Genomic DNA, 27,575 nt, shown 5'->3' with positions numbered 1-27,575 from the left:
TTCTTCCACCTTCGTCGAGGTTTCAAAGTTCGTGCGGGAAAATAAGGAAAAAGGCCACAATAGCAGACGCACAAGAAAGCTTTGTTTTGCTATTAACTTCAATCAACGATTACGAAAGAAAAATTACTGAGTTAATAAGTATGTACTACTCTGTAGGAATGACAATACAGCCTTTCATAATTGTCGAAGGAATAGTTGAGGAAGATATTATAGGATTTTATATATATTTTGATAAAACATTATATAAATTTGAGTCCTTTCTAGAATGTTTAGATATCTGTTTCAAAATCTTTCACACACTTTCTCTAAAATATCCTCAGGCATGTGAAACTTCTTGGACTTTCATACAACACTTTTTTTTTTGAAATTTATACTTCATATGACTGCAAGTCGGCAAACATGACGTCTCTTTTGAGTTTTATGACAAATAATTAATTCGTGCAAAATGTTTTTTTGCTTTAAGTGTCACAAAAATTTTTCAGAAGCTGACGCCTTAATATGTCATTTTAAAGTATATCATAAGCTTTCTACGAAACTTTTACGACTGCGTTGTAAGCAAGATAACTGCAATCAATTATTCACAAAATTTTCTTCTTTTCGCAATCATTTGCAAAATATTCATACAAAATTTGAAAGCACATCCGCACAAAACGTAGCTCCAACGGAAGATATGTTGTTACCAATTTTAAGTAATAGTTCAAGTACAGAAACGGAAACACAAGATGGTGCTAATTTATCAGTGCAAAATATTGTTAATGAAACTAAAAATCTAAAGAAGAAGGCGCTGTATTTATCTTTAAGTTTGTATGCTCAAAACAATTTGCCACGAAAACAAGTAATCGATATTCAGTCTATGGTATCTTCTCTACTTTCGTCTATATCCTTTATTATACATAATGTATTAAACTCAGAGGCTATTAGTGATATTAATGATGACTTGCAACTACTACTAGAATTTTGTAAAAACCCTTTTCAGGATATAAGCTCTGAGTATAGACTCTTTAAGATATTAAAGGAACTTAACTTATATGAACATCCAAAGACTATCACCATCAAAGAATCTGTTACTGAAACAACAAAATACGGTATCCCAACCTTAGCTCCTAAATCATTCGACATATACATTATGCCATTAAATTTTCAGTTCAAAGCTATTTTTGAGATTCCATGCCTTTTGCAGAGCACATTACAGAATACAGAAAAATACTTAAAAGAAAGTAGTATACAAAACTTTGTCAGCGGCAGAATATTTAAAGCACGAAAAGATAAAATTCAATCTGAATTAGTTATACCATACATTCTTTATTTTGATGATTTCCAAATCAACAATGCTCTCGGCAGTCATACGTACTCGATATGTGGATGTTATTATAGTTTTCCATCAATGCCAAAACACCTGTTGTCCAAACTACAGAACTCATTTCTATACCTTGTACATGAGTTAAAGCTCCTTGAAGAAGGTATTGAAATTGTGACGGAAAATGGAAGTAAAAAAGTTCATTTTGTGCTAGGTTTAGTAATAGGAGACAATTTAGCCGTTAATAGCATAATGGGGTTTGTTCAATCATTCAATTCTAAGAGATTCTGTCGTGTTTGCACTAGAACAAAAGACCAAATGAGAAGCGATGTATCAGAGGAGCAAGAAGCTTTGAGAAATGAAGAGAACTATTACAAAGACTTATCAGAAAATAATTATCAGGAAACAGGAATAAGGGAAGTTTGCGTGTTTGATAACTTAAAATATTTTAGTGTGACTGAAAATTTTACATTTGATTTAATGCATGATGTTTTCGAAGGAGTTTGCATATATGATGTTTGTAATGTTTTGCTAAATTTGATTAAAGACGAAGTCATAACACTCGATATTATTAACAGTAGAAAACAATTTTTTCAGTTTGGCGAAATAGAAATAGGCAATAAATCTCCCCCTTTAGAAGCCGGAAGATTAAGTAATTATAATTTAAAAATGTCCGCATCTGAAGTGGCATGTTTTATTCATTTTTTACCCCTAATGATAGGCGACTTAATACCACGCGATAACGAGCACTGGAAGTTTTTTTTATTTTAACGCAAATAATAGAATACATATTAAAACCTCAAATAGCTACTGAAGAGCTGGTTGTCTTGGAAGAGCTAATTAAATCGCATCACTCTATTCATATTCGGCTTTTTGGGACATTAAAGCCCAAACATCATTTTCTTGTGCACTACCCCACAGCTATTAAAAACTGCGGACCTCTTAAATATATTTGGAGTATGCGTTTCGAAGCGAAGCATAAAGAAGCTAAAGTATATTTTAACAGCATTACTTCGAGAGTTAATCCTCCATATTCTATAGCAATAAAGTCAAGTATAAAATTTTCTAAATTTTTGTTAGATAATGAAAAATCATTTGAATCAATTATTAGTTATAAAAGCTATGAAATTCTAGATTTAACAAAAGAGGCATTTTTTTTTAAATAAATATCAATCAACCCATTAATTTTAAAACTGTAATATTGTTAAATGAAGTACATTATAAAGGCACTTATTATAAAAGCAATTATTATTTATGTTCTCACAATAATTCTGAATTATTCAAAATTAAATCATTTCTGTATCAAAATAATAATCTTTATATTATATGCTATCCTATATATATTAAAAGCTTCGACCAACATTTTCATTCCTATGAAGTTGGCTTGAAAGAAGACGTTTTGAAAGTTATAAATATATCTATGTTTACAAGTCAACCATTACATTTATATTCTATAAATAATGGCAAAACATACGCAAAACCAAAATATCTTTAAACGTTGTATTTATCATGTATTTATTCTGTAACAAAACAATAGACATGTGATGTTTTGATCAGTTTTGATTATCTTAACTTGTTTGAATAATACACATAACTTTATTATATATAAATATATATGTAGCTCGTTTCATTTAAATGCCGAATTTAATATGATAAAATTATAATAAGGCATTTTTGATAGTACGATTTTAGATTTAAGTTTTTGATTATAACTAACAATTTTTGTATGGCTTAAAAAAGGTGAATAAATAAAGTGTGGTGAAGTCGAAAAAGTAAAATGTTTCATTATCAAAACGAATACGTGCATTTTTAATTCAACAATTTAGGTATTTGATTCGATATAACTCATATTTGATTTAAATATAAATATTTTTAAATCAAATGCGTTTGTTATTTAAATTAACAAAACCCATGCTTGAATCAAAAAGGAAAATTTTTAAATTAAATGTGATCATTTTTGATTCAAAATCGTGATGTATTTAAAATGAAATTGGAAAATGTTTAAATCAAATATCTTTTTACTTGATTTTACAACTTTATAATGCACATTTTTAAAATAAAAATTTTCATATTTACGTCACTTTTAAATACGTTTTTGCTTGGATTAAGCACGTTTTCATTGATTTTACAATGTTTTTTCCCTGAGTGTATTTGTTAATAAACCAATGTGAAAATTATTTATGCATTTAGGTCACTTGCACCTTTTCACTTAAATGACATCTGTGTCGTAAGTGTACGAACGAAGAGATAGAGAAAGGTAGAATATATTTTTGTTTGTTTTAAGTATGGTCTTAATTTAGCACTATGTCTCAAAGAAGTTTGATATTTTAAAATTTTGTATTTTAAATAAATAATTGTCAAACCTATATTAAGTGTTTCGAAAATTACGTTTAATTCCTTAAGCAGTTTTTCGTTAAAAATCTAAATAATTGCCTTTAAAATACATTAAATATATGAAAGTGGATGTGTTTCGAAAATTCCACTACGTTCCATATATTTGAAGATGCACTAACGAAGCATGCTTAATCAAGGGCAGCACTTAAAGGCGAACGAAACATGTGAAAGTGTAAATGACGGTCAATATATAGCTACGCGAGCACGCTCGTATACTTTCCGATCTTTAAGTGATATTTACCCACATGATTTTCTTAGACGTATAATTTCGCTGATGAAATTAGCTGCCGACAACCGCGTTTTACTTTTTCTTTCGTTGCATCTATTAAACGCGGCGTATGTTAAAGCATTTCTATGTAGTTCTTCCTCTTGGATGTGTTCTTGTAAATAACATTACTAAATATACACATCGTTTCTGTACATAAATTTGAATGTATTTATAACTCCTTACCGCAAGCAACTATATTTTTTAGAGAATGCAGAAGACTGAGAATGTTTCGAAAATTCCATTTCGTTTCTATGGCATAAATCTTGATTTATCAAATGTTTTAGCATTTTTGCAGTGTTTCTCAGCTAAACTGCTAATAATGCAATACAACAAAACACTATCATTGTAGTTTTACAGCTAATTGGCACTTTAATTGCTAACAAATAATTTAACAGCAAAAATCAATTCCCTCATTAGATAGAAATTTAAACCATGTACAACTTTAAATAACATTCGCTAATGCTACAAAATACTTCACAATTCAACATATTATATACATTTTACAAGCGCTTGACATACAAATAGGCGCTAACATTTATTGCAAAATAAATTCATATGCACAAATCCAATTAATGCAAACAACATTTTGCGTGCAACCGAAATGTATAAACAAATAAATGTGATTTCATATTTTTTAAACACACATTTGTTGTACTTATCCATACAAACTTACATTAGTAACGTGTAGCACTTTTTTGTGTTCAACAAATAAATGTACGAAAAGTAAATACATACATTTTGCGGTTATTCTATTTGTTTTATTTCACAAGTTGTAAGTGCAATCAGCACAAATAATGCTAAACAAATGCAACAACATTTTCAACACAATATTTAAGGCACTACCAATTACGATGGTCGGTTGGCATATGTTTAGGTGCATGCATATACTATGTACACATGTAAATACCCGCGAGTCACCACATGATTGCCAAGTCACAATGTATTGCAACATTTTGCAAACAAAAAGTTGAAAAGGCAATTAAGTTTTTATGTTTATGTGTGAGTTGTTATTGTCTTTGTTAAAGGCTTTATGTGCCATTGTTTTTTTTCTTGAGTTTGCCTTTAGCGCGCCTATAGTTAGGCAACAATTGTTTAACACAAAGTGGCGGAAACTGCTTGGAGGCAAAACACCGATAAGAACAATAAGAATAACAAATGGCGCAGAAGAACAAGTGCGAACAATAGAAAGTTCAAACAAAAAAGTAGTGAGAGTGAAATTGTGTATTTGTCACGCTGCATAGAGAAAGCGATAGCAGTAAGGCAAACTTAATAAAAGTGTTATGCCAACTGTTGTGCGAGGTGCGAAGTTAGCCTTCATGGCATTTTGAATACCTATAAATCTAAATTTAATATGACTGTGGCCGCATATGCCCCAATTGCTTTTACACTTTATGCATGCAAATAAAGTGTAATGGCTAGTAGAGAGACATTTGTATGCAATCAAGTTGCGCCTAAATGTAGGCTACATAGATGAAATATGCGAAAAACGTGTCAGAGCAACAATTTCTCGTATTTTTTTTTTTTTTTTTTTTTTTTGTTGCTTAAAAGCACTGAGTTAACATTGTTTCAACATTCGCTGGCATCAGTGATGGAAAAAATTCAACTCTCTCACTCATCAAATGTGTTTGGCTGTTATTGGTAATAACCAATGCATATGGCATAGTTTGTCAGCACCGGCGGTAAACTACAATGCCACCAGACATAGAATATTTCCTGTATCATTCAATTGTATCCTTTTCTTTATACTTTTTTAAATTTTTGTTTTTTGCCTAATCGCAGTTTAGCTACTTTGCTTAGTTATTTTTAGGCTTGCCCTTTTATAGTTGTTTATTTGTTCATTTGCTTTGCGTTTCCATTGCAGCATTTTAGGTGCATAGGAGTTTGCGAACACTTAGGTCAAATGCAATGAAAGTAAAAATGTGTAAAGCGAATATGACAAAAGTTTCATGCGTTTCCTATTCTTCGTGTTTTGCTGTTTCAAAATGCATTTATTATGATTTTGTTCATGATACAGACGTGCCATGAATGTCAAAAATTTAAATTTGCAAATGGTAAAAAAATTTGTGATTGTACTCCAAACTGATTTTTTCTTAACATAATTCGGTCAAAATGCAAATTAAATTTGCGAAAAATTAATCATTGCTTCATGTAGCACATTCCAAAATTCAATATACAAAACAAAATGTTATACTAAACATTTCTGCTTTTATATACAATATTTTACTGTATGTTTCATAAATTCTACTTCGTTCCGATGTAACCATTTTCAGACTATGCTTGAGCTAAAAAAATACATGTTTATAAAACCGCGAACGCATTTGTCGAGCATTCAAAGCCTATTCTCGCTCAAAAACCTAAGATTAAAATTTTTTAAGTGCTTGGCCAACTACTTATAGGCCTATTAAAGAGGTTTTACGTATGTTTCGAAAATTCCGTTTCGTTCCTTTTCAATGTTTATGTCGTTATTGCCAACTGTTCGACAACCATTTCGAACAAATATCACAAACAGTGCGAAATATTCAGTGTTCCATGGATTTCATTTTGTTTCTTGCAGTTTTTCAAACTGACTTTTATCAAAACAAAAAAAAAAAAAAAAAAAAAAAAATATGAATATCTGTATGTTTAATGCCATACTAAGTTTTTCTCCACATAAAACTAACCCTATATATCTGCCATACTCAGTTGTACTCCACATAAAACTAACCCTTTAAACTGTGTGTTGTTATACTAACCAACTCTTCCAGTTTTTAGTACCTCTCCATGCAATCATCATTTAAATTAAACTTTAATTTGAATAATGGCTTAAATGTGTTTCAACTTTTCATGATTGCGTTTTGCTTGACTTTAATTCTCGCGTAGTTAGCAATTTTCGTTGCCTACTTTTCAGCGCACACATTACTTTATTTAGTCACGATCTTTAATGTTTATGAAAAGCTAGCAGCAACATCTGTAAGTAACTAACTAATAATTAAAGCACAACAACAAAGTACTTCACGACATGCAAACCTATTCAAAATTTTTGTTTATGGATTTTGTTTTTTTGTACTTTTGCTGTTTCTTTAGAGAAATACATATGTTGCTCTCTTACTTCCTCACGTTCTTCGCAAACACGACAGCACTCAAATTCAAATATTGTGCTTACGTATCACCTACTCTAGCATAGAGGACATTAGCTTCCTTAATGCTGTTCGCATAAATGTGAAGTTTAAGTTTGCTAGTAAATTCAGCTTCCATTTGACCTGCTTTTAGGCATCACTTTTCGTACAACTTTTACTTTTTTACTTTGGCATGCTTTTTTCACTAGGTATTTTTCTTTTAGTCACCATTTACGCTTAAAGCTGTGTAATACTTTTTTTGTGAGCAAATGCATGAGGCACGCAATTTTTTACTCATTTCAAGTGGTAAAGTTGAAAATTTGGTATTATAAATTAATGTGTTCAGTGAAAATGTGAATGTAATATCATGGCGCCTAGAATTAGGCATGCGCAGGTGAATGTTGATTTGAGAAATCAATACGAAGGGAGTTCAAGTTAAGTTTTGTTTATAATTACCTTAAAGCGATCTACGTCAAAGGTTTTATTTTTACTTTAAGTAGTGATGTGAATTGGGGAAAAAGTTGGAAAAAGCACAATTAAGGCAGACTCCCGGCAGACGCTTTGTATGCTTTGTTTGGCAACATAGATTTGTATGAAGTATGTAAACAGCTAATGAATAAATTTTTATTGTTTTTACGGAATATTGCATACTGCTTCAGTGTTGGCTACTCATGTCTATTGAAATTAGCCTAAAGGTATGCAATAGAGAAATATCACCCTATACGTCGAATTTAAAAAAAAGTACATTTCCAAAATACTATTCAGAGTTATTGCAATGTAAAATAGTTCACAAATGAAATTGAGGTGCTTCTTTGAATGACGCCTAAAAGTATGCATTCAACTTAGAATTTGCATGGTTTAAACTAAAAGTTGTTGAAGACAAATTTGAAGTATTACGCAAAACCTGAAATGGTTCAAAAGATTAAATTTAAGAGCAAATTTTTTTTATATGACTGTTAAATGCCCTCATATATGCAACAGAACTTGATTACAAATCAAACACCAGTTTAGCGGATACCTAAATGTTTGGATTCTTTTATGGGATTTGCGCTAAAACTAAGTTGAAAATCGCATAAAAAAGAGTTATCACTTGCATTTCAAGTGTGCTTTTGTTTTATTTTCAGACACCTAAAAGAATGCAATGCTATTTGAATACAACATAAAAGCCTTATGAAAGCTGTGAAGTTTTTAAAACTTATTGTATTTAAGATTTGAGTCACTTTTAATAGTTAATGATGTAGGTTAACATCCCTTACAGAAGCTGAGCATTATAAAGTCAGCCTAAAAGTTCACAGCTTATTTTTAATTGTTTAAATTAGCAATTTTTTGTAGCAAATAACTTAAGCCGAGACACATAACTTTTTTACTACGCTGGAAGTTTTTTCTTTTAACTTTCTTTTGGATTTTACTTGCATTTATTTTTTAATAAAAAATTGGTTTCCCATGAATTTATTGGCACAAAAAGGACGCTAACCGAGTTTATGGCGTATATTATTGGACGACGCGAGTCTCCAAGTTAAAAGAGCCTGTTTCAGTTTTTTTTTTTTATATCGGTGACCTTTTCACCTCAGGCTTTTTTCGCCTTTGAATTTTTTATTCAGGCAGAACAATTCCCTCTGGCTAACTACAACACTTATTTATTCATGTGTGACCAGTTCTAGGTCTACATGTTTTGTGAATGGAAAGTTCCAGACTTGACAGAGCTTAGTAGCGCACCTTGTAGCCGCCATTTAAATATAAATCTATAGTATTGGAGTAAATTTAATTTGTATGTATGTTTACAAAACCTGGTAGGTCAAGAAATTCTGCGTATGAGCTGTCCTTTACTAGGTAAACAATCGCGATACAGAAGACCTACAGGAAAGAGCTGTGTTCAGCTTTGGGGTCATTATTAATCTTACTGACTCTCAGATATTATCACATATTAGCAGTATCTATTGCATTTCATCCGCACCTAAAATATACTGCTACAGAAGCCCTAGCTGGCTTTAAAATATCAACCGAAAAAATAAAAAGGGAGGCTTCTATCTTTACAATTTAAGAAAAACGACGTGCATTAGCCTAAAATATTTACACAACCTCAGCATCATTCATATGAAAATAATTTAGCATCGTAGCACGATCTGAAGCAAAGAATGCAATCCATGTGTACTAAAAGTTACAAAATGAATATAAACCGACGAAGGCCAATGGAAAATGTCGAAAGACCTTGCATGTAAGTACTTCGACTTTCTCATTGTGCTAAAAACGGAAATTGTCTTCAAACTAACTCTGCCAGAAAAATATTGAGGGAATATGGGCTACTTGTAGAAGCTAAATTTTAGAAAGATCTCTCTCGCTGTCAGAAAGGACTTCGACACGGCTACTGCGTGTTCGTGCCCATTGAATGGGGCAAAGCACTGTTAATACAACAACAACACGGCTACTGCTGTACACATTCCCGACTTTTAGCAACAAAAAATTGCACCGATGCTTTAGAAGTGATCGTGAAAAGGACTCGCTGGTAGAGCTTATGATTTCTTCTCGAACACAAGCGAGATTTTTGAGACCCGAGAAATCGAGAACTCGACTTCTCGCGAGATTCTCGTGTCTCGAAGTACTCAGAAATCTCACGAGCTTCTCGACATTCTTACTTAATCGCTGTATGGACAGTATTTATACACTTGGTTTTTTTACTTGACTTTTTTGTTGATGACATTTAACTCAAAACATATTTATTATACATATAATTTTGTTCGCAATATTTTATTTTTCAACGAGACATCAAGAACACGGCTTCTCGCGAGATTCTCGAATCTCGAGTTATTCGTAAGGCTCGCGAGATTCTCGAATCTCGGATTACTCGTAATACTCACGATCTTCTCGACTTTCAACTCAGTATCTGCATTGGCAATATTCTATACATTTCGGGGTTTTTTACTTGTGGTTTTGCGGACGTTTTGGCTTGCGCTCCAGAAGAAATCGGAAGCTCTATATAAAACAGCCAATGAATCGATTAAGTTGAATGTCGAGAAGCTCGCGAGCCTTACGAGTAATTCGAGATTCTAGAATCTCGCGAGTCTCGCCTTCTCGAACGTGCTCGAGAAATCGTAAGCTCTACTCCCTGGTACTGCTGTGACAACAAGCAGAAACTCAGTCTAGCACGAAAAAGCATGCGATTCCAGTTCTTATGGCTAGTCAAGTGATTTGATCTATCTTTGAAGGAATATAAGGCCTAAAAGGATCAATGTGGACTGACGAATGATTATAATTACATTAAAAGTATGATTAAACTTAGTTTTAAAGTCAGCGTTTAGCTAGAATAGTGAACTAAATTTTATTTAATAATGCGCCTATAAGTATGTTTCGAAAAAGCAAATATTGTATATATAAATTTCTTAGCAAGCATTCACTTTTCTGTGATTTACGAAGCAATTTGATGAGATTCCTTACTGTGCAAACCCTTTATATTACATAATACATACTTCTCAATAAGGATCTAAGGCAAAATGAAAAATTAAACTTTTACTCAAGTTTACATAACCAACATCAAACGCTCATCAGCAAGGCATCTTTTGATTGTCATCAAATTTGAAGAAGGAATTTTTCTTTTACTTTATATACAGCAAGAAACTAAGCACTACAACCCAAATAAATGCAATGCAATTTATCTCACTTTTCTTTCTGCCTTTATAGCGTTTTTCTTTGCATTTGATATTCTTAGAAAATCTAGTAAAATAGCAAGCCTAGTTTTAGGTGCAATCTCCATAACTATACAGATATACATATATATATTTTTTTCTGTAAATACGTGAACATAAAAGTAAGTTTGTTATAGTAACTATAATAGTCTCTCCCACGCCTGAACGAGACTAGGTCACATTGACAGCATCCATAAATTTGAAGAACAACAAAACATTAACGAACTACTGGAATAACTATAAATTAGTAGTAGTAGTAGTAGTAGTGGAACATGTCGCAAATTTTGTTAGACTTGAGTGGCACTGAGCTAAAAGCATTACTTAAATATGTAGATAATTTTAACAACAAAAATTTTATAGAAATATTACTTTTATGTGCTGCCGCATTTGCTTGTGCGAATTTGTGTTAATTTTATTTTATTACTTTTCATTACATGAACTAAACAATCCTAAATCAAGTGGAGCTACACACATACCAATGTATACATAAGTAACAACACAAGTCTGCGAAATTTTTGGTACATAAAACAAGTCACAGATCAAAGGCAAAAAAGCATGCTTGTGGGAGTGAAAGGGCTGTAGAAGATATGCCTTGCTTTTGCATAGGATCTAAGGGTAGCCTTGTTCGTACCTTTTTACATTTCTAACATTCTGACTGCTGGTGGATTTTTCCCAAAATTTTGCTACATTTTTGTTGTTGTTGTTGTGGTTGTTGTAGCGATAAAGATTTTTTTAATCATGTTAGCTTTTCTTCCTATGTACTACTACACATGCTCCACAGTAAATAAAACAAATGTCTATTTACAAGAAATATGTTACAAAATAAATCTACATATTTCATTTCGCACATACACATGCGTATTTCTCTATGGATGTTTTTAGAAAACAAGATATTTACATGTATGTTGTATGTACGTATTCGCATAATCAACATTATTGTATGTAAAAATTAGTATCATCTTTTATAACAGTGTATAAACGCCTAAATGTAGGCTGAAATATTATTGCTTCTGTGGGCGTAAGGAAATCTTTTTTATGTACGCAAAGAAATTTTTTGTCAAAAAAAAAAAAACTTTTCCTGGTAGTTTATATACATGTGCCATTGATATAGAAATAAATAAAACAAAATATATAAGAAATTATCTGGAGCAATGACATTTTGCATGTGAAAGTACATTAATAATACGTTAACATAACCACAAAAAAATGTGGTTTGTAGATAAGCATAAAAATAATAGAAGATGTATGAAATCGGAAATAATTCGTGTTTCGAATTTTCCATTCCGTTCCTTTGTACATTTTATTAATTTCGTTGTATCAGATTTACTCCAGGCCTTTTCGCCGAATATATCTAAGACAAATAAGTCAATATTTCCTCAATTTCGAATATTTCAAGGATAAGCATTATCAGCTAGATAACAATTTGTAAATTCTGGTTAATTTAGAGAAACAAAGGCCTTTATTTTATGTTATCCTTGAGGAAAGTAACAATTTACAAAATCTCTCATTAACAGTATGAGTCCCACAAATTTAAAAACGAATACTTCGAAAATTCCATTGGCCCTGAAAGAATTATTATATCAGACTTACGTAGGAATTAAAATGCATTTGTTTGTGCAATCATTCGATGTGCGATAACCTTAGGAATTTCAGATGGGCTGTATAAGTTACAAGGACCAGCAAAAGTAGATCTTTTGAAAAATCTTATTTTCGTCAATAAACTCTAAACATTGCCCGTAATAGACCTTCACAGATGGTAAATTCTATTTTCTTCCAACAGTGTATATGTCAATAGTTTTGTGCAGTTTTTTTGCGCCTAATGAAGCCAATATTAAAGTTAAAAAAAACCCGAATAATTCGTGTTTCGAAAATTCCATTTTCTTCCTGGCCTGTATTTCATATTGAATCGCTGGGTCACAACATTTGAGAATACTTTGGGCCTCATCGCTAAAATGCACAAAGCCCACATTTCAAGAGCGCATTTCTTCCCAAAATTTATAATTTTTTCTAAAACCTTACTTTTGTAGAGCTCTTGAGCGCCATTTTCTACAACTGTAGTTTTAGGATTTAGTGACTGTTTCGAATATTCCATTACTATTCCAATACTTCTAATATATATATATGATACATTTACTCAGCCAGCCGCCGTGTTCACGTACCAGCCAGTTCAACCTAAAACCGAAACCCCCAATTCGATACCAGGACTTGTGGTATAAAATAACTCCGCCCTCTTGGCAAATACTAGAAGTTGACAGCTGCATCGAGACTCCGAACTATGCCACCCTTAGTAGCCGAGGCTTCACCTCGCGAACGCAGGTCACAACAAGCGCTCAGCGGTTTCTTTCTGCAGCCCGCACATCCCACATCTGCTGTTATTGACGAAACCCAATTTATGTAAATGTTGGCACGCCAGTAGGCAGTGTCCGGTTAGTAAGCCCATTATGAGCCTGAAGTCTTTTCTTTTGAGAAAGTCCAAGTTTAACTAGTTCTATCGGACTAAAAAAATAAAAATGCGAAAATAATTTTTATTTTGATCCAAATATATTTAAAGTCCAAAATTAATAGTTTTGCAAGGACTTATATTATAAAAGGAATAACAGTTTCAGCCCATGATAAAGACATTATTTCGATCGAGCAGGATCATCTTCAAGAGTTTAAATGAAATTTCTGATATTTTTGTGATCAATGTTTTTTTATACTTAAGGCCTTGATGAATTAAGTTAAAAACAAATAGGCATACGACATGTCCTTCTACTTTAAATCATAAACATACATACGTATAACTAATCCTCTGTCCTTATTTAATCCATTCTATGTTCGAAAATTTCATTACGTTTCGTACACTTTACTCTAGTTTTAACCCTCAAAGCATTTGAATCAGTATGTTAGATCATGTTTCGAAAATTCCGTTTCGTTCCAGCACCCTTTTTTAAAGATTGGGTTATTTCCTCAAAACTGTAGAGTATGTTTTCCTTTTTTGTTAGCCCAGAATTCATATCATGTAATAAAAAAATTAAATATTTGCAGAATTTTAACTGGATAATTCCGCCGCTTAAGCTAGCTTATTTTCACTAAAAATTTATTTTCATGCCGCAATTTTCATTTAAAACTCAAGCGCTTTATTGCTAATTCAATTTAAAATCATTGCCCGCCATCAGGTGTGCGCTAAAAGCTTATTCACTAACTTTTGTTGCATAAGCTCATTTAAGCTGCCGTTTTGGTTGAACTCCCAATATGTAGTTAGATAAAAATTTGTGCACTTAAAATATGTTTGCATGTAATGTTTGTATACACTATAACAGCGAACAAGCCACACACAAACTGCAAACTACATTTAATTGTAAACTTTTCGCTGTGCCTATCACCTCTAACTCCCGCTTTTTTGGCAACCAAACAGCTGTCATAAGCTCCCTAACAGTAGTTAAATATATGGAATACAAACGTTTTGTCTCAAACCAAATGAACTAGGGCAATGATTGTGCTAATAATGCTGTTGTTGCCGTTAGTTGTAGCAAACGTGCATCGTTATGCCAAAGGGGTACACAAAACTTTTCCTATATGTTAATTATGGCTTTGAAAAATTTTACTTTTTATGCGAATAAATTTGGATTAGTGTATGTGTATACACATCGTATGCTCACGTATTTGCTCTCATTGGTAAGGGAAGTTGGTGTTTTTTTTGCTAATTTTACACACATGCAGGCTTTATTGCATGTTTTTGAGCAAGACAACTTTTGTGCACGAAATTTAGAAAATTTCGGTGAAAACGTTTCGGTTAATAACCCAAATGGTTTAAGATATCACACACAACCAGCGTGAAATTTATAAGACTACTACTTAAGTAAAGCATTCTTATGCTCAATAACAAACGCTAACTTGCAATTAAATTTGAGCCAATATCTTAGCAACTTGCGGCTTAGCGCATGGTACGTATGATATACAGATAACAATTAATTACTAGATTCTCGTATTTGTATTAGATAACGAAACTCGTGTGAGATTCTCCTATGGTTTGGCAAAATTTTGCTGCTAATGCTAAACTTTCATTGCGGATGAGCCGTTTAAAGAAAAATTGCATAAAGTTTAAAACTTTGGCAATTAAAGTGAAGCTTGTTTTGAAGTAATGCTGTTAAAGGAGTCATAAAGTATGGTACGTGAGTTAGCAGCTAGCGACAGGTAGAAAATTTATCTAGAAATAAGATACCGAGGAGCTTTTTCAATGATAATTTTGTATGTGGTAAAATATAGTAAGGGGAAACGATATGGAATTTTCGAAACATATCAATTTTGTACACATTATAGGTGTAGTTTAGTAATAAAGCTTACTTTGAGGCATAAGAATTGTCGAACGAACAATGAAAACAAAACGGAATTTTCGAAACATAACTTTCAGTTTTGCATATAGTTAGAAAATTCTGTATTGGCCAAGGTAACTACTTAATACCAGTTCCTAAACAATTTTATTTATTTGAGAGCGCAATGAGTCTGGAAAATTTCACATATACTAAATGGGTATGCTCTCATCTCAAAATAATACAATAAAACATTCCAAAAATACTTTTTTATTTATGAAACGACATGGAGTTTTCGAAACATAATTTGCGGGCTACAGCTTTTGCTGAAGCTAAATGCTAACCACAATGCTGCACAGTAAAATGTGTGTAGCGATAAGACTTTTTTAAATAAACGAAACTGAATTTTCGAAACACTCATAGTTTGAGTAGAAACATGTCAATTCTTGAGTTAGAAACGGAAAGTTTTTCTTGTTCAAAGCTCAATATAAAGGGCGAAAGGTTTCCGCACTTTACATCTGCTACTTTTAAATTTCGCGGAAACTGTATAGCGACGACGGAAAACCTTTACAGCAAGTTAAGCTGAGCAATAAAAAAGCAACAAAATTGTTTAGCCTGAAACTGCAGCAACAATAAGTAGCATAATTAAAAACAGAATGCTTATGTCTTCAACTTACATAAGCTGAGGTAGGCAGATGCTTCGCTACCTTCACTAGAACAAAGATTTTGCTTTTCTTTACTATTTATTGCTTTAAAATACTTTTGCTTACAATTTTAACATACACTTAGGCGCACATTTTTGAAAAAAAAGCGCTTGGAAAATATGTGTAAATTATTATGACGATATGCTATAATATAATATGACACCTTTAACTTCTGCCTGCTTCAATTCGACTTCTACTCAATACTATTTCACACTTTACGCTATTTTCCTGTAAATTTTATTTATAAAACACAACGATATTGTACTAAGCACATAAACAATGCCCCTTACTACCTTAAATACGAAGATAGATAGAGCTTATGAAGCAAATAGTATGTAGGTAAGACAAAAAAGTAAAACTTAAAGCTCCCACTACAACAAAGAACTGGTTTTCACTGGCTTTTTACACAACCACATAATTGCTATAGTTTCTTGTTGATTCATGGATGTGTGTGGCTGAATAAGTATGTTAGCGGGTTTCATGTATTCAAATCGCATCAAGCATTCTAGCCATTTTAAAGCTCAACTCTATTTATGCCACCTTGGATAGGCTTTCATTGCCTTGAGCAGCTGCTGACTTCAAGTAAGCTTGTACGTCGCGCTCTAATGGGATCAACGCAATATAAAGTGCTAAAATTCTTCGCTTTTGCATAATTTTAGGCGCCTAAGTATACTAAAAGTGAGATGGAGTGTATTAAAATTTATAATGCGACTATGCAGCATAAAAGCACTGACTTATTTAAGTAGTAAAGCAGCGTCGCGATGTAAGGAAATAGACTCACGCCTTACAAAAAATAGATAACAAAAATGTAGCATACCTTTGGGCGCAGTTGAAATGCACAGTGTGATATTTTGAAGGAGGTTAAATAAAAATCAGTCATCTTGTCAAGTAATAAAGCTAGAATGTGGCAATGTCTAAGCTTTTCATAATGCTCAAATTTATAAGAAAGCTTTATTGGTTTAATTATTAGGAATTTTTGCGAGAGCTCAATGAGTACTGCATTTTCGGAAAATATTTATTTTAACAAACGGTCGTCTTAGAATTTGGTTTAAAAACATAGCATCTCAAAATCCCTTTCTCTCAGCAAACGATTGCATATGTTCTATTTCAGATCGCAAGATAAAGTTTGAAAAAAGGTGTTTAACCTGTTCCAATTCGTCCACCAAATTCAGTGAAAAGAATGTCCTGCGTCTGTAAGAAGAACCCCATTTCCAATCATTACGAAAAAATATGTTTTTCCTGTTTTTTGCAACTGTTTCACTGTGCATAACCCTGTAAGAAGGCAAACGCGCGCCTTGAAAACAAAGTTCCATAAAAAATGTAGCATAACTTTAGGCTTAGTTAGTTGCGGTGCACACAAATGACTTTTTACGCTTTTACACACCCAATGAGGTTTTTAAATTTACTATGAAGATAATAGTTACTTTTTCTCGTTTTCTTTTTCCAACTTTTTTTTTGGTTTATTTGTTGTGGTTATGTTGCGCTCTTGTTTTACGCTTAATAAAAGTCGAAAAATATGGAAGTGTAAAAAATGCCGAATGTGTGTGTGGCGAGGTCAAATAAAAAATAAGGATAACATGAAACTGAAAAGGATAACAAAAATTGCGCCTAAAAGTATGCTAAATAGCTGTGAAACTGCGAAATAACTGTGAAAGTTTTTGGTTTGTTTTGTGATTATTATTATTTTTTCTTTTACATCTTACTTTCTTCTCTTAGTTTTTTGTTTGTTTATTTTTGTTTCGAGTGTTTTCTTTATACATAATTTTTTCATTTTCTGTCGGGTTGCTTAAGTTCCACTCTTACTTCGAAAATATGTTCTTTTTGGGAAATATTTTTTCATCACATTGTGTTTGCAAATTATTTTGCTATTTCTTAGCTTTACGGTGTTTGTTGTTTTGCCGGAAAATTTGTTTCTGTATTTTTCTAATATCAAATTTCAAACGTTTGTTAAAGTAAATTTGTGTGTAATTCGAAACCAATTTGATTGGTTTCACTTTTTTCAGGGAAATTTTAGTAGTTACAACTGAAGCACAGAATTTATATTTATACTTAGTTCAGAAATCATAAATTCTGAACTATAATTGTAATTTTCTGAATTTCAATTGCAATTTTTCAAACTTCAAATGCAAATTTCTGAACTACAACTGAAAAGGTTGTAGTCTTGAACATGAGGGAATAACTGCCACTAGATGATGCAGAGGTCGCGATATTTAAAAAATTTCGGAATTTCGCGGTCGTCTTAATTATATTACTGATAACCTATAGACCTAAAACTCTGATCATAGCTTTAAGTGCTATTGAAATGCATATTACCATATAACCATTTATATAGAATAATAAATTCTAAAAGATGGAGCAGGGATTGAGATATTTAGAAAAGCCATACAGAACAGGGCCAATATTGAGATCGACTGCACTTAGTTCAGGACACCAAGGGGAAGTGCGTCTAGTTGGCGCACGAGTCGATAATTAGAAATGCATACGAGATATGGTATGCTTGTATCGATTTAAACGTGGTTCAGAGACAGGACAGTGCAACAGATATGACAAAATTTTTCGCTAGCTGTCGAACGGATCTAGGTATTTGGAAACATCTGGAACCCGGCAATACATTTATGAAAGATTTAAAAAAGAGCCACGTAGTCTAAACTTGATGAAAATGCTTTAAGAGAGCGAAAATTCTGACATACCAATCTTGGAAATCTTACGATCAATTCTTAAAAAAAATCTCATTGAACTAGAAACTTGAATCCTGTTACATGGTTCAGAGGACCTAGAAATGCAAAAAAGGGAGAAAAAATCCCTATGGGTGTAGGGATGGAAACAATTAGGAAAGCCTTACGAGATTTAAGGGTGCACTAGTAGAGACAATCTTATACGACCCCATTGAACTACAGACTTAAAATTTGGAACGTGCCATAGCGATTAAAGATAGTACGAACAATTTTATTCAATATTCCCAATATTTATTCAATATAAATAATAGGAAATTCATCTATAAGCAGCTTCCAGATTAGCCAATGTCTTTAAATTAAAAACTCAATCGGAAGCTAATGGCAGTAAATATGTACGTTAGACTGGGTCGATTTATTAACCGATATCGCGCCATCGATTTTTCGATAGGATTTGGGCTCAGGAAAAAAAGTTCCATCACGCATACCCAAAAAATTAATTTTCGAGCCTGCGAAATTTCATCGATTTTGTATGCTTTTTTTCATTTTCAAGGCTCCAAATCATTTTTTATGTATTTTTTTCGTGTCAATTGGCAAATGCAAAATTGGTAAATGCAGTTTTTGAAAAAAAAAAATAAAAATTCTTTTATGGAGATTTAGAAGAATTTTGGTCGAGAAATCGACTTCGTAGGCTCGAAAATTATTTTTTGGGTACGTGTAGTGGAACGTTTTTTTCCTGAGCCCAAATCCTATCGAAAAATCGATGGCGCGATATCGGTTAACTTTCGTCCATACAAATCGACCCAACCCAATGTACGTATCGCAAAAGGTTCCACACTGGAAGCACACTGGCCAAGATATTTAAAAAAAAATCACTTCGCGATAGATTTTTATGAGATTTTTAGGAGTCTGCACGAAAATGTTACGTTTTCTTCAGGCTTTAAGGCAATACTCATGATAACAGCGAAGATAAGCTAAGGCTCTTTAAAAAGGTTGAATTTCCGAAAATCTGGTATTAAATTTCTCTGGTCAAAAAGGTCGAAAAGCAAAATGAGAGCCAATTAACAGAGAACTACGAAAAAAAGTTTTACACAGTTCGTAAAAACAAATTATTCTGTAATCTGAAACGGACAGCAACCAAATGCTGATTGAAGTTTTTGGATCTTTAGTGGTTGCTAAAAGGAAGAAAAATAAAAGTTGCAACATTAAAACGAAGCCCGTAGATACATTTACGCCTTATAAAGACAAGAATAAATTTAATAGGAACTTAGTACAGTGAGTATCAAAGGGGTTCCCAGAGAACGGGGGAACCCCTCAAGCCATATCCATAAATATGACGTAAAATATGACGTCAGGGCACTACCAGGACAAGAGTTTTGTGTATTGGAATCACAGATAAGAACAGCGAAGAGCTATTGCGAGTACAACTAGTCAAAGATTGGCAGAAAGATCTTTTATAACTTAAACTGTGCAAGTGGTGAAGCGAACAAATTGCGAGCTTTTCAGAAGCTGTTCTTAATGAGAATTGGTATCACTACCGACTCTACATTATTTAAGAAAACGCCTCAGTGATTGCATGTTTCAGGAAATAAATAGGCTTACATTTTTTCGGGCACACTCTTTATTTGCGAACCCGGCGACAATGCAACATTAGGGTACAATATTTCATTAGCTGTCGAACAAATCAAGATAATAGAAAAATTCGAAGCAAGTTGCGAAAACAACATTCAACACTAAAAAGTAATAGATACAAAATTTTAAACACTACCTTTATATATAAGTGTATGAAAACGAAGCGGAAAGTATGACCCTGAATTTACTTAGCTTACAAGAAAAAGCTATAAGGGTAGAGCGCAATTATAATATTTTTGATATATTTTTTAGTAAGAACTTTCTAATCTAGATGGACTTCCCTGAAGAGGGTGTCCTATCTCCTCTCCTCTGGGTTGAGCTTCTTGTGGAGCTGGAAGCCAATGGTTGTCGGGTGGTTGCCTATGCAGATTACCTCGCTATCCTAGTCAGAGGCAAATTTCTGGGCACCGTGCGCGATGTTCTACAGGGCTACCTAGTTACTGTGGCTAGGTGGGCTGAATCATATGGATTGGCGATCAACCCGGGAAAAACGGAATTGGTTCTTTTTAAAAGGAGATATAAGATGCCCGATTTCAGAACTCCCTCGATTGGAGGGGTATCGTTGGTACTTTCTGATAGGGTTAAATATTTGGGGATTGTTTTGGACAAGAAACTGTCCTGGAGACCCAATGTAGAAGATCGGACCAGGAAGGCCGCCTTTGCCTTGTATTGCTGCAGAGGGGCTATTGGATAGAGATGGGGACTCTCGCCAGGAGTAGTACACTGGCTTTATGAGATGGTGGTCAAAACGATTCTGCTATATGGCGTGCTGGTCTGGCGGAAAAGACTGGACACAGCGAGCACCTCCAAAATGTTAGTGTCAGTGCAACGGACGGCGCTGATCGGTATCAGTGGCGCTCTCAGAACAACACCTACCTTGGCACTGAACGTCATGCTGAACATATACCCAGTAGATAATGCGGGAAAGGCGGCAGCGGCAAGATCGTTGGTCAGGCTTCGTGATATGGGATATGGACTTTCTGACCGCGGACACTCTAGCCTTCTTACCAGTTTCGACTATGCTCCCTATACAACCTTCACCCCAGTTATTCCAGAGAGGAAGGAGTGGGGAAGAGGAATTATCTGGGGCATGGTCCGGTTAACTTGTTCGCGGATGGGTCGAAGCTGGATGGAAAGGTTGGTGGGGGGGTCTTTTGTTAAGAGCTAAATTTATGCCGCAAGTTTAAGTTGGCTGATCACTGCAGTGTATTCCAAGCGGAAATTGCTTCGATTAAGGATGCGGTGCATGGAATGCTATTCAGTGCTACTACGGTTAGGGAATTTAACATCTACTCTGATAGCCAAGCGGCTATCAAGGCCTTGAGCTCAACTACAGTGCGATCGAGGGCGGAATTTTACAATTAAGATTATCTGGGTCCCGGGCCATAGTGATAGCCCGCATCGGTACAGCTGAACCGGATCCCGCTGGCCACCTGTGGATTGCTCCTCCATAGCTGGGCCTCGAATCAGCTCAGCAAACGTTGGGCGGATACCACGTCTTGCAGGGTAGCAAGATCTTTCTGGCCAAAAGTGGATGGCAGGAGGTCTGCTGAAATAATTGGGTTCACTAAGGCTCACCTATCAATGGTCATTGGGGTTTTGACAGGGCACTGTCCCATGGGTATCCATGCGGTACGTCTCAATATACTGGAAACTCCATCCTGCTGCAGCTGTATGGAGGATGATGGGGTGGAATCACCAAATCACTTTATGCTTGATTGTCCAGCTTTTGCCAGAACTAGGCGAAAGTACTTCGGTCGCGACTCACTTGTATCTCCCGAGGATATATCCAAAGTTGAGATCGGTATCATCCGGAGCTTTATCGTTGCTACCCAATTATTCTCTAAGTAGCTAGATCTAAGTCACCGTTATTTTTGGTGTATGTGGTATCACAACGGACCTTCGTGTTGTCCAAGTGAGCTATCCTTATCAGGGCAGCTACCACCTAACCTATCCTATCCTATCCCTGAATTTTTGCTGCCTATTGACCATAAAAATGTGATGCAGTGTTGGTTAGAATCGCGTATATTCCGACAACATATTTAGTAAGAAACAAGTAAATGTGTCTAAGTTCGGGTGTAACCGAACATTATATATTCAGCGTGAGCTTCAACTGTACATTTCATTTCAGATAAATTACTTTTCTACATAACACACATTTCCTCTTACAATAAAACTTGATAAGTGAAATATCATTGATTCAAAACAATTTTTTGCTAAGTTATAGCTTATTATTCTAGTCTACGGCCCTTTTAAAAATCTTTTATATAAAAGTGGGTGTGGTCTTTAACCGATCTCGTTAATTTTTTCTAGAAATATTTCTTGCTATAGAGAAAATTTGTGTACCAAATTTTAGTACGATCCGTTAATTTTTCTTCGACTTATGGCTCCCGAAACATAGAAAATTGCTTAGTCATAAAAGGGGCGGTGCAACACCCACTTTCAAAAATTTTAGTATTTTCCAACTTAATGTTATAATTCAATTTAGAAAGTAAGATTTTATTGATACAAAGCTTTTTTTCGCTAAGATATAGCTTATTATTTTCGTCTACGACCCTTTTAAAAAACTTGTATATAAAAGTGGGCGTGGTCTTTAGCCGATCTCGTCCATTTTTTCTAGAAATATTTCCTGCTATAGTCTCAATCAAATTTTTTTTCGATACTGATGATTTTGATATATGGAAGTCTATATCTCTCTCGATTCCTTTATACCTGTACAACCAACCGTTACCCAATTAAAGTTAGTATACTCTGTGTGCAACGCACTCTGAGTATTAAAAATAGAAAGATTAAATCTATGAATTATATGCAAGCTGCATATTAGGGACCAACAATTTTCAATGGCAAACATGAAAATGAATGTACGTAAATTGTTTTCAACCAACTAACTTACAACATTGTGCTAGGAGCCCCGTTAACCTTGACCACATGAAAAAAAAAATTAAAATTTATATTAACTGCTCAGCAGCCTCAGATTTTTCACGAATAAGTTTAAAGCAAGCTTTTTCGCATAGCCGATCGGTTAAATAATTTTAACAAAGGATAAGGATTTTTACATACAAATGTATGTGCATATGTTATAGTTCGTTTTTCTACGATATATACTTTCAGTATTTAATTATTTTCATTGCATTGCGTTTTAAAAATTATTTCTGCGCAGCATACCTTGCAATTTTTTATGTAAATAAGTATGAGTGTATTATTACTTAAAGAAAACGATACATACACAATTACCTACTCTAAATATATATTTGCCCTTTCAATCATAACTTACTGCACTGCACTTACAATAACGCTGTGAAATTCAATTAAAATCACTTGTTCATGCAAATAATAATGCAATTACTTTGTTACCAACAAAAAATAATTCACTGATACAAATACATACCTACTTATATAAACGAAGCTTTCATAACACTTTATAAACATACATAAGTTTATATAATTAATACATACATTACAAAAAATAAGTAAAATTAGTTATTGTACTCACGGACTGCATCAACGCCAAGTGTTGTTGGATTCCAGGTCAGCAATACCAACAAAAGCAATAATGTCGCTATGCTCGACGATGACGTAGCAATGACTTTGGTCAACTTTTTCACGTTGATGGCTATTGTGGTGGTGGTGGTGGTGGGGCTTTTGACTGTGAGCGCGCTAAGTATGGATGTGTATATGAGTTTGGGTGTAAGTGTTGATATAAATATTGTTTTTGTTTTTGTAAATGCAACATAATTGTTGGCTGCTGACTGTGCTGCCATTTGCAGCCCCATATTATTGGATTTTAAATTGAGCTGTACTGAGCGTGTGATAGCAGCTTCAGCAGTAGCAGCAGCAACAACAACAATATCAATATTTGCAAATGGAAGCTTTGAGTGATGGGCGTTTATTTGCGATTGCCTTTTTGATTTTGTGTGTTCATTTATCGATACAAAAGTTTTAAGCTTTTTCTAAGTAGCCGCCTACTAGATTTTATACGAGCTTTGCAGTTTGCTGCTAGGCGGCATTTGTTTTGTTGCTGGAAAGGACTGCAATTTTTTGTTATGGTGGTGCTGAGTAATTTTACTATCGGTTTTTGTTTGATTTTGACGCTTGTTTTTGCTGCTAAGTGATCACTTTTTGAGAACACGTGCCGCGGCTCTCCTTACGAAACTTTCTGTCTCGCCAAGCTTTTACTTAATGTTATATTTTACATGTGCTTGTGAGATGTTTTTAAATGCGCGAGTTTAAATTTTTTTTATTTTATATTTTATCTTCCTTGTCAAACTTTTAAGCAGCTCTCTTTACTAAGCTTTTTTATGCTTTTCTCTTTTTTCGTTTATATACTTTACAAAATCTATAGCTTTTTGTGCTTCTTTTACCGTTAAAGCTGTGTTCCCTTTTTTTGCCACCCTCGCTCAGATCTGATATTTTTTTGGAACTTCAGGCGCCTGTTAATATGTAAGTACATACAGTATACTATTGAAAGCTTCAAGCTTTACCTAAGTTCTCTAGTATAGATTTTAGATAATCGCCATTAAGTCTGTAAGAGCTTTCGTTGTCTTCAAAAGTTTTTATTTCCTTAGTTCGTTTATTGTATCATATTTTCAATAACCTTTGGGACTTCACTTGGTTATGTATAGCTTCTTTAAGCTTTTCTTATACATCAAAGCTTTTCTTTGCCTGAGCTTTTGAGCTTTTTTGTACCACTCGAAGTTTAACTCTTCTCCTCTTTTCATCTCTCTTTCTTAGCGCTCATTTTTAAATCAAGTTTTCTTTTAAATTTATTTCTCATATTTCTTTGCTTTTTTGTATATTCAATATTTAATTTTTATTTATTTCTTCGAGCACTTTTTCATTAATTTGCTTTCGCTTTAAAATCTGCACTTGTCAATTTAGAGTTCGTGAGCTTTTATGTTACAAAATTTCACTATTTAGCTTGTCATTTGTATTATTTTTGCTGATTCTCTTTCTTGTATCTGTGCAAAGTACTTTGGCCTTTGCTGGTTTCACTTGTTAAGCGCTCGTAGCTTCTTGTGTACGAACTACAATGACACATCAATAATTTGACAGTTGACATTTGCCAGTATTTGGCAGTTGCATTTACCGTTACAATTCACAATCGTAAGTTAAATTAACAGTTAACGCGCAACATTGTTGTTGGGTTTTCGTAAGTTGTCGATTGAATGACAATGGTGGTGGTGATGATGGTGACAGCAAACCAAGTCGGTAAGGGCAAAAGTCGTAATAATAAATGCAGACAGACAAGTGCAATGACATTTCCGGCGTAGAGAACAAGTGCGGTTGTAGAGTTAAGGGAATTGATGGGAAATGTTAAAATTTGTGAATTTTTTTATATGTAAAATTTTTTTGTTTTTGATGTTTAAAGTAGCATAGAAAGTTAGGGTTAAATGTTGCTTATATTTTTACATTACGTGCGTATATTTGACAGTTCAATTCGTCGTTGCAATTTTTGTTTTTTTATAAATTTTTATTTTAAAATTTTTTTAAGTTAAAATTTTTAAATGCATTTTTTTATCAGAATTTTTTTTACATTTTTTTTTCTCAATTTTTTCCACACAAGTTTCAGTCGTTCGTCGTTGACATGACATGCCGAGTGAGCCGAAAATCATCGGATATAACGAGATGTGTCAGTAGATGCGATGTCATCATCATCATTATTGGCATGCAGTGCATTGATCGATATGTCAAAATTGGTAGTAAAAATAGTAGTAGTTGTAGTAGGTGATGGTATTTGTGCAGTAGTATGCGTCGTAGTGTTGGAAGAAACCGCCAGCGTTTCACATTTGATTGTCAAATTCATTCACAGCAATCACCGTGAGCGGGAGCGGACAGCATGTGCGGTCACGCGCATACATTAGCAATAACAACAAAAGCAACATCATCATTATGAGCGCATATTTTCAGCAAGTCGATGCCAAAAGCAGTAGATGAAGCAGCAATGAAGAGATTCACACAATTTGACATTTTAATTAATGGCCACGAACAAAGGCGTTCGCATTTTCGTGACATTTTCCATTGTGGAATTAGGACAAATGATGTAGAGAAAAAAAAATTATTTGTATGCCCAGATTATTGTTGTAGCCACACACGCACACACATAGCAGTTGTTGTTAGCGCGCACCCGTTGTTGTTGTTGTGAGTAACAAAAGAAAAGATTTTGTAGAAATTTCTTGTTAGCTAAAGATACTTTTACCTGTTTTGAATACTTAATTTTCGTGCGTGTAATGCTTTTTTTTTAGGAAGAATATTAGAATATTATTTTTTAGTACTAATAATAGGTAGTTTGCTCAGTGATAGCCTATCTGTAGACTGTGACTGTAGTTAAACCAAGTGATTGCTTCATGTTGGCTTCTATAAAGAATTTTCAATAATAACCCTTAAATTACTGTAACGGGGTTTTATTTTTTTTTTTCATGCTTGAATCGCGAACCATGGCGTAGTTTTATAATTTTTTCAATTCATATTTTTATTGTTTTTATAATTTTTATTTTTCTTTTTATGACATTTTTTCTAATTATTTTGCTGAAATGAAAGTAAATAAAATTTTTATTAGGCAAATTTCAAAAAGGGTTATCTTTTTGGCCTCGTGTGGAAGAATATGCATATATTTTATTACCAAATATTTTTAGTACCACCAAAATTTCGCAGGAAGTTAACAAAAACATTTTAAGCACAAAATTCATCGAGAATAAAATCAACATTTTATTTTTAGAATATGTTTTAGTACTACCAAAATATACCAAATTCAAGTTAATGGCTAAAATAACCTCTTGGTAGAAAATGTGGTAGTATAAATCCTTTTCTTTTACGAAAAACATTCGAATAAAATTGTGTAGTAAAACTCGATTTAGCAAAAAACATTTTAAAAGGTTAGCCTTTTCGATGCTCTTCTATATAAAAAAGAAACCTCCGAAATGTGCACTATGACCACAATTTTTTTAAAATTAACTTTAAGTACAATAAATACAACACAAAAACCGTTTTAAAATTTATAAACTGACCGACATATTTAGAACATCTTTTAGTGCTATTTAAATACTAAAAAAAGGCTATACTATTTAAAAAGGTATTTTTAGTACCAAAAACAAACAATCGAGATTTCAAAATCTGTACTGCGACAAAATATTTTTTTTTTTTTTTTGGTTTCGTGAGAAAAAATCACTTTTAGTACAATATAAATTTTAGATTTATGAACTGTTTAGTTCTATTTAAATATTAAAAAATATTTTAAAAAAGTTTTTTTTCGTACTAAAAACATACATTTCATCTTTCGAAGTTTTTGGTTTTAACAAATTCACCTAATTATAATATTTCAGCACACTTTAAAAAGTAATTTAAAGCTATGTTGAAATTAACTTTGAAAATATTTTTCCTGTTTTTAGAAAAAAAATTGAGAAGGAGAGCAAAATGTTGCAGCACATATCACAGGTTGGACTTCAGGTAAACACATCTTTTAGTACAAAAAAATCCTGTAACCTAGTACGTGCTTCAATGGTTTCACATCTTCATCAGGAAATCTATGCTATAGATACTAGAAG

General features: G+C 33.3%; 1 protein-coding gene across 43 annotated transcripts in view; it reads right to left on the bottom strand.

Moving 5' to 3' along the window:
• Lar (tyrosine-protein phosphatase Lar) overlaps positions 1-27,575 on the bottom strand; it is a 1,659,242-nt gene that overhangs the window by 606,678 nt on the left and 1,024,989 nt on the right. For 37 of the 43 annotated variants that reach the window (XM_067764572.1, XM_067764575.1, XM_067764574.1 and 34 more), the window contains one exon: positions 23,528-25,430. In XM_067764572.1, coding sequence (XP_067620673.1) covers positions 23,528-23,807 — 280 coding nt within the window. In that variant the 5' untranslated portion in view covers positions 23,808-25,430. Of the gene's footprint in view, positions 1-23,527; positions 26,560-27,575 lie in introns of all 43 variants that reach the window. The other 6 variants (XM_067764594.1, XM_067764597.1, XM_067764600.1 and 3 more) reach the window with 2 other exon arrangements.

The sequence above is a fragment of the Eurosta solidaginis genome, chromosome 2, assembly GCF_040869045.1.
Source record: "Eurosta solidaginis isolate ZX-2024a chromosome 2, ASM4086904v1, whole genome shotgun sequence".
Classification (NCBI taxonomy): Eukaryota; Metazoa; Arthropoda; class Insecta; order Diptera; family Tephritidae; genus Eurosta; species Eurosta solidaginis.
This window is presented reverse-complemented; position numbering and strand designations above follow the sequence as displayed.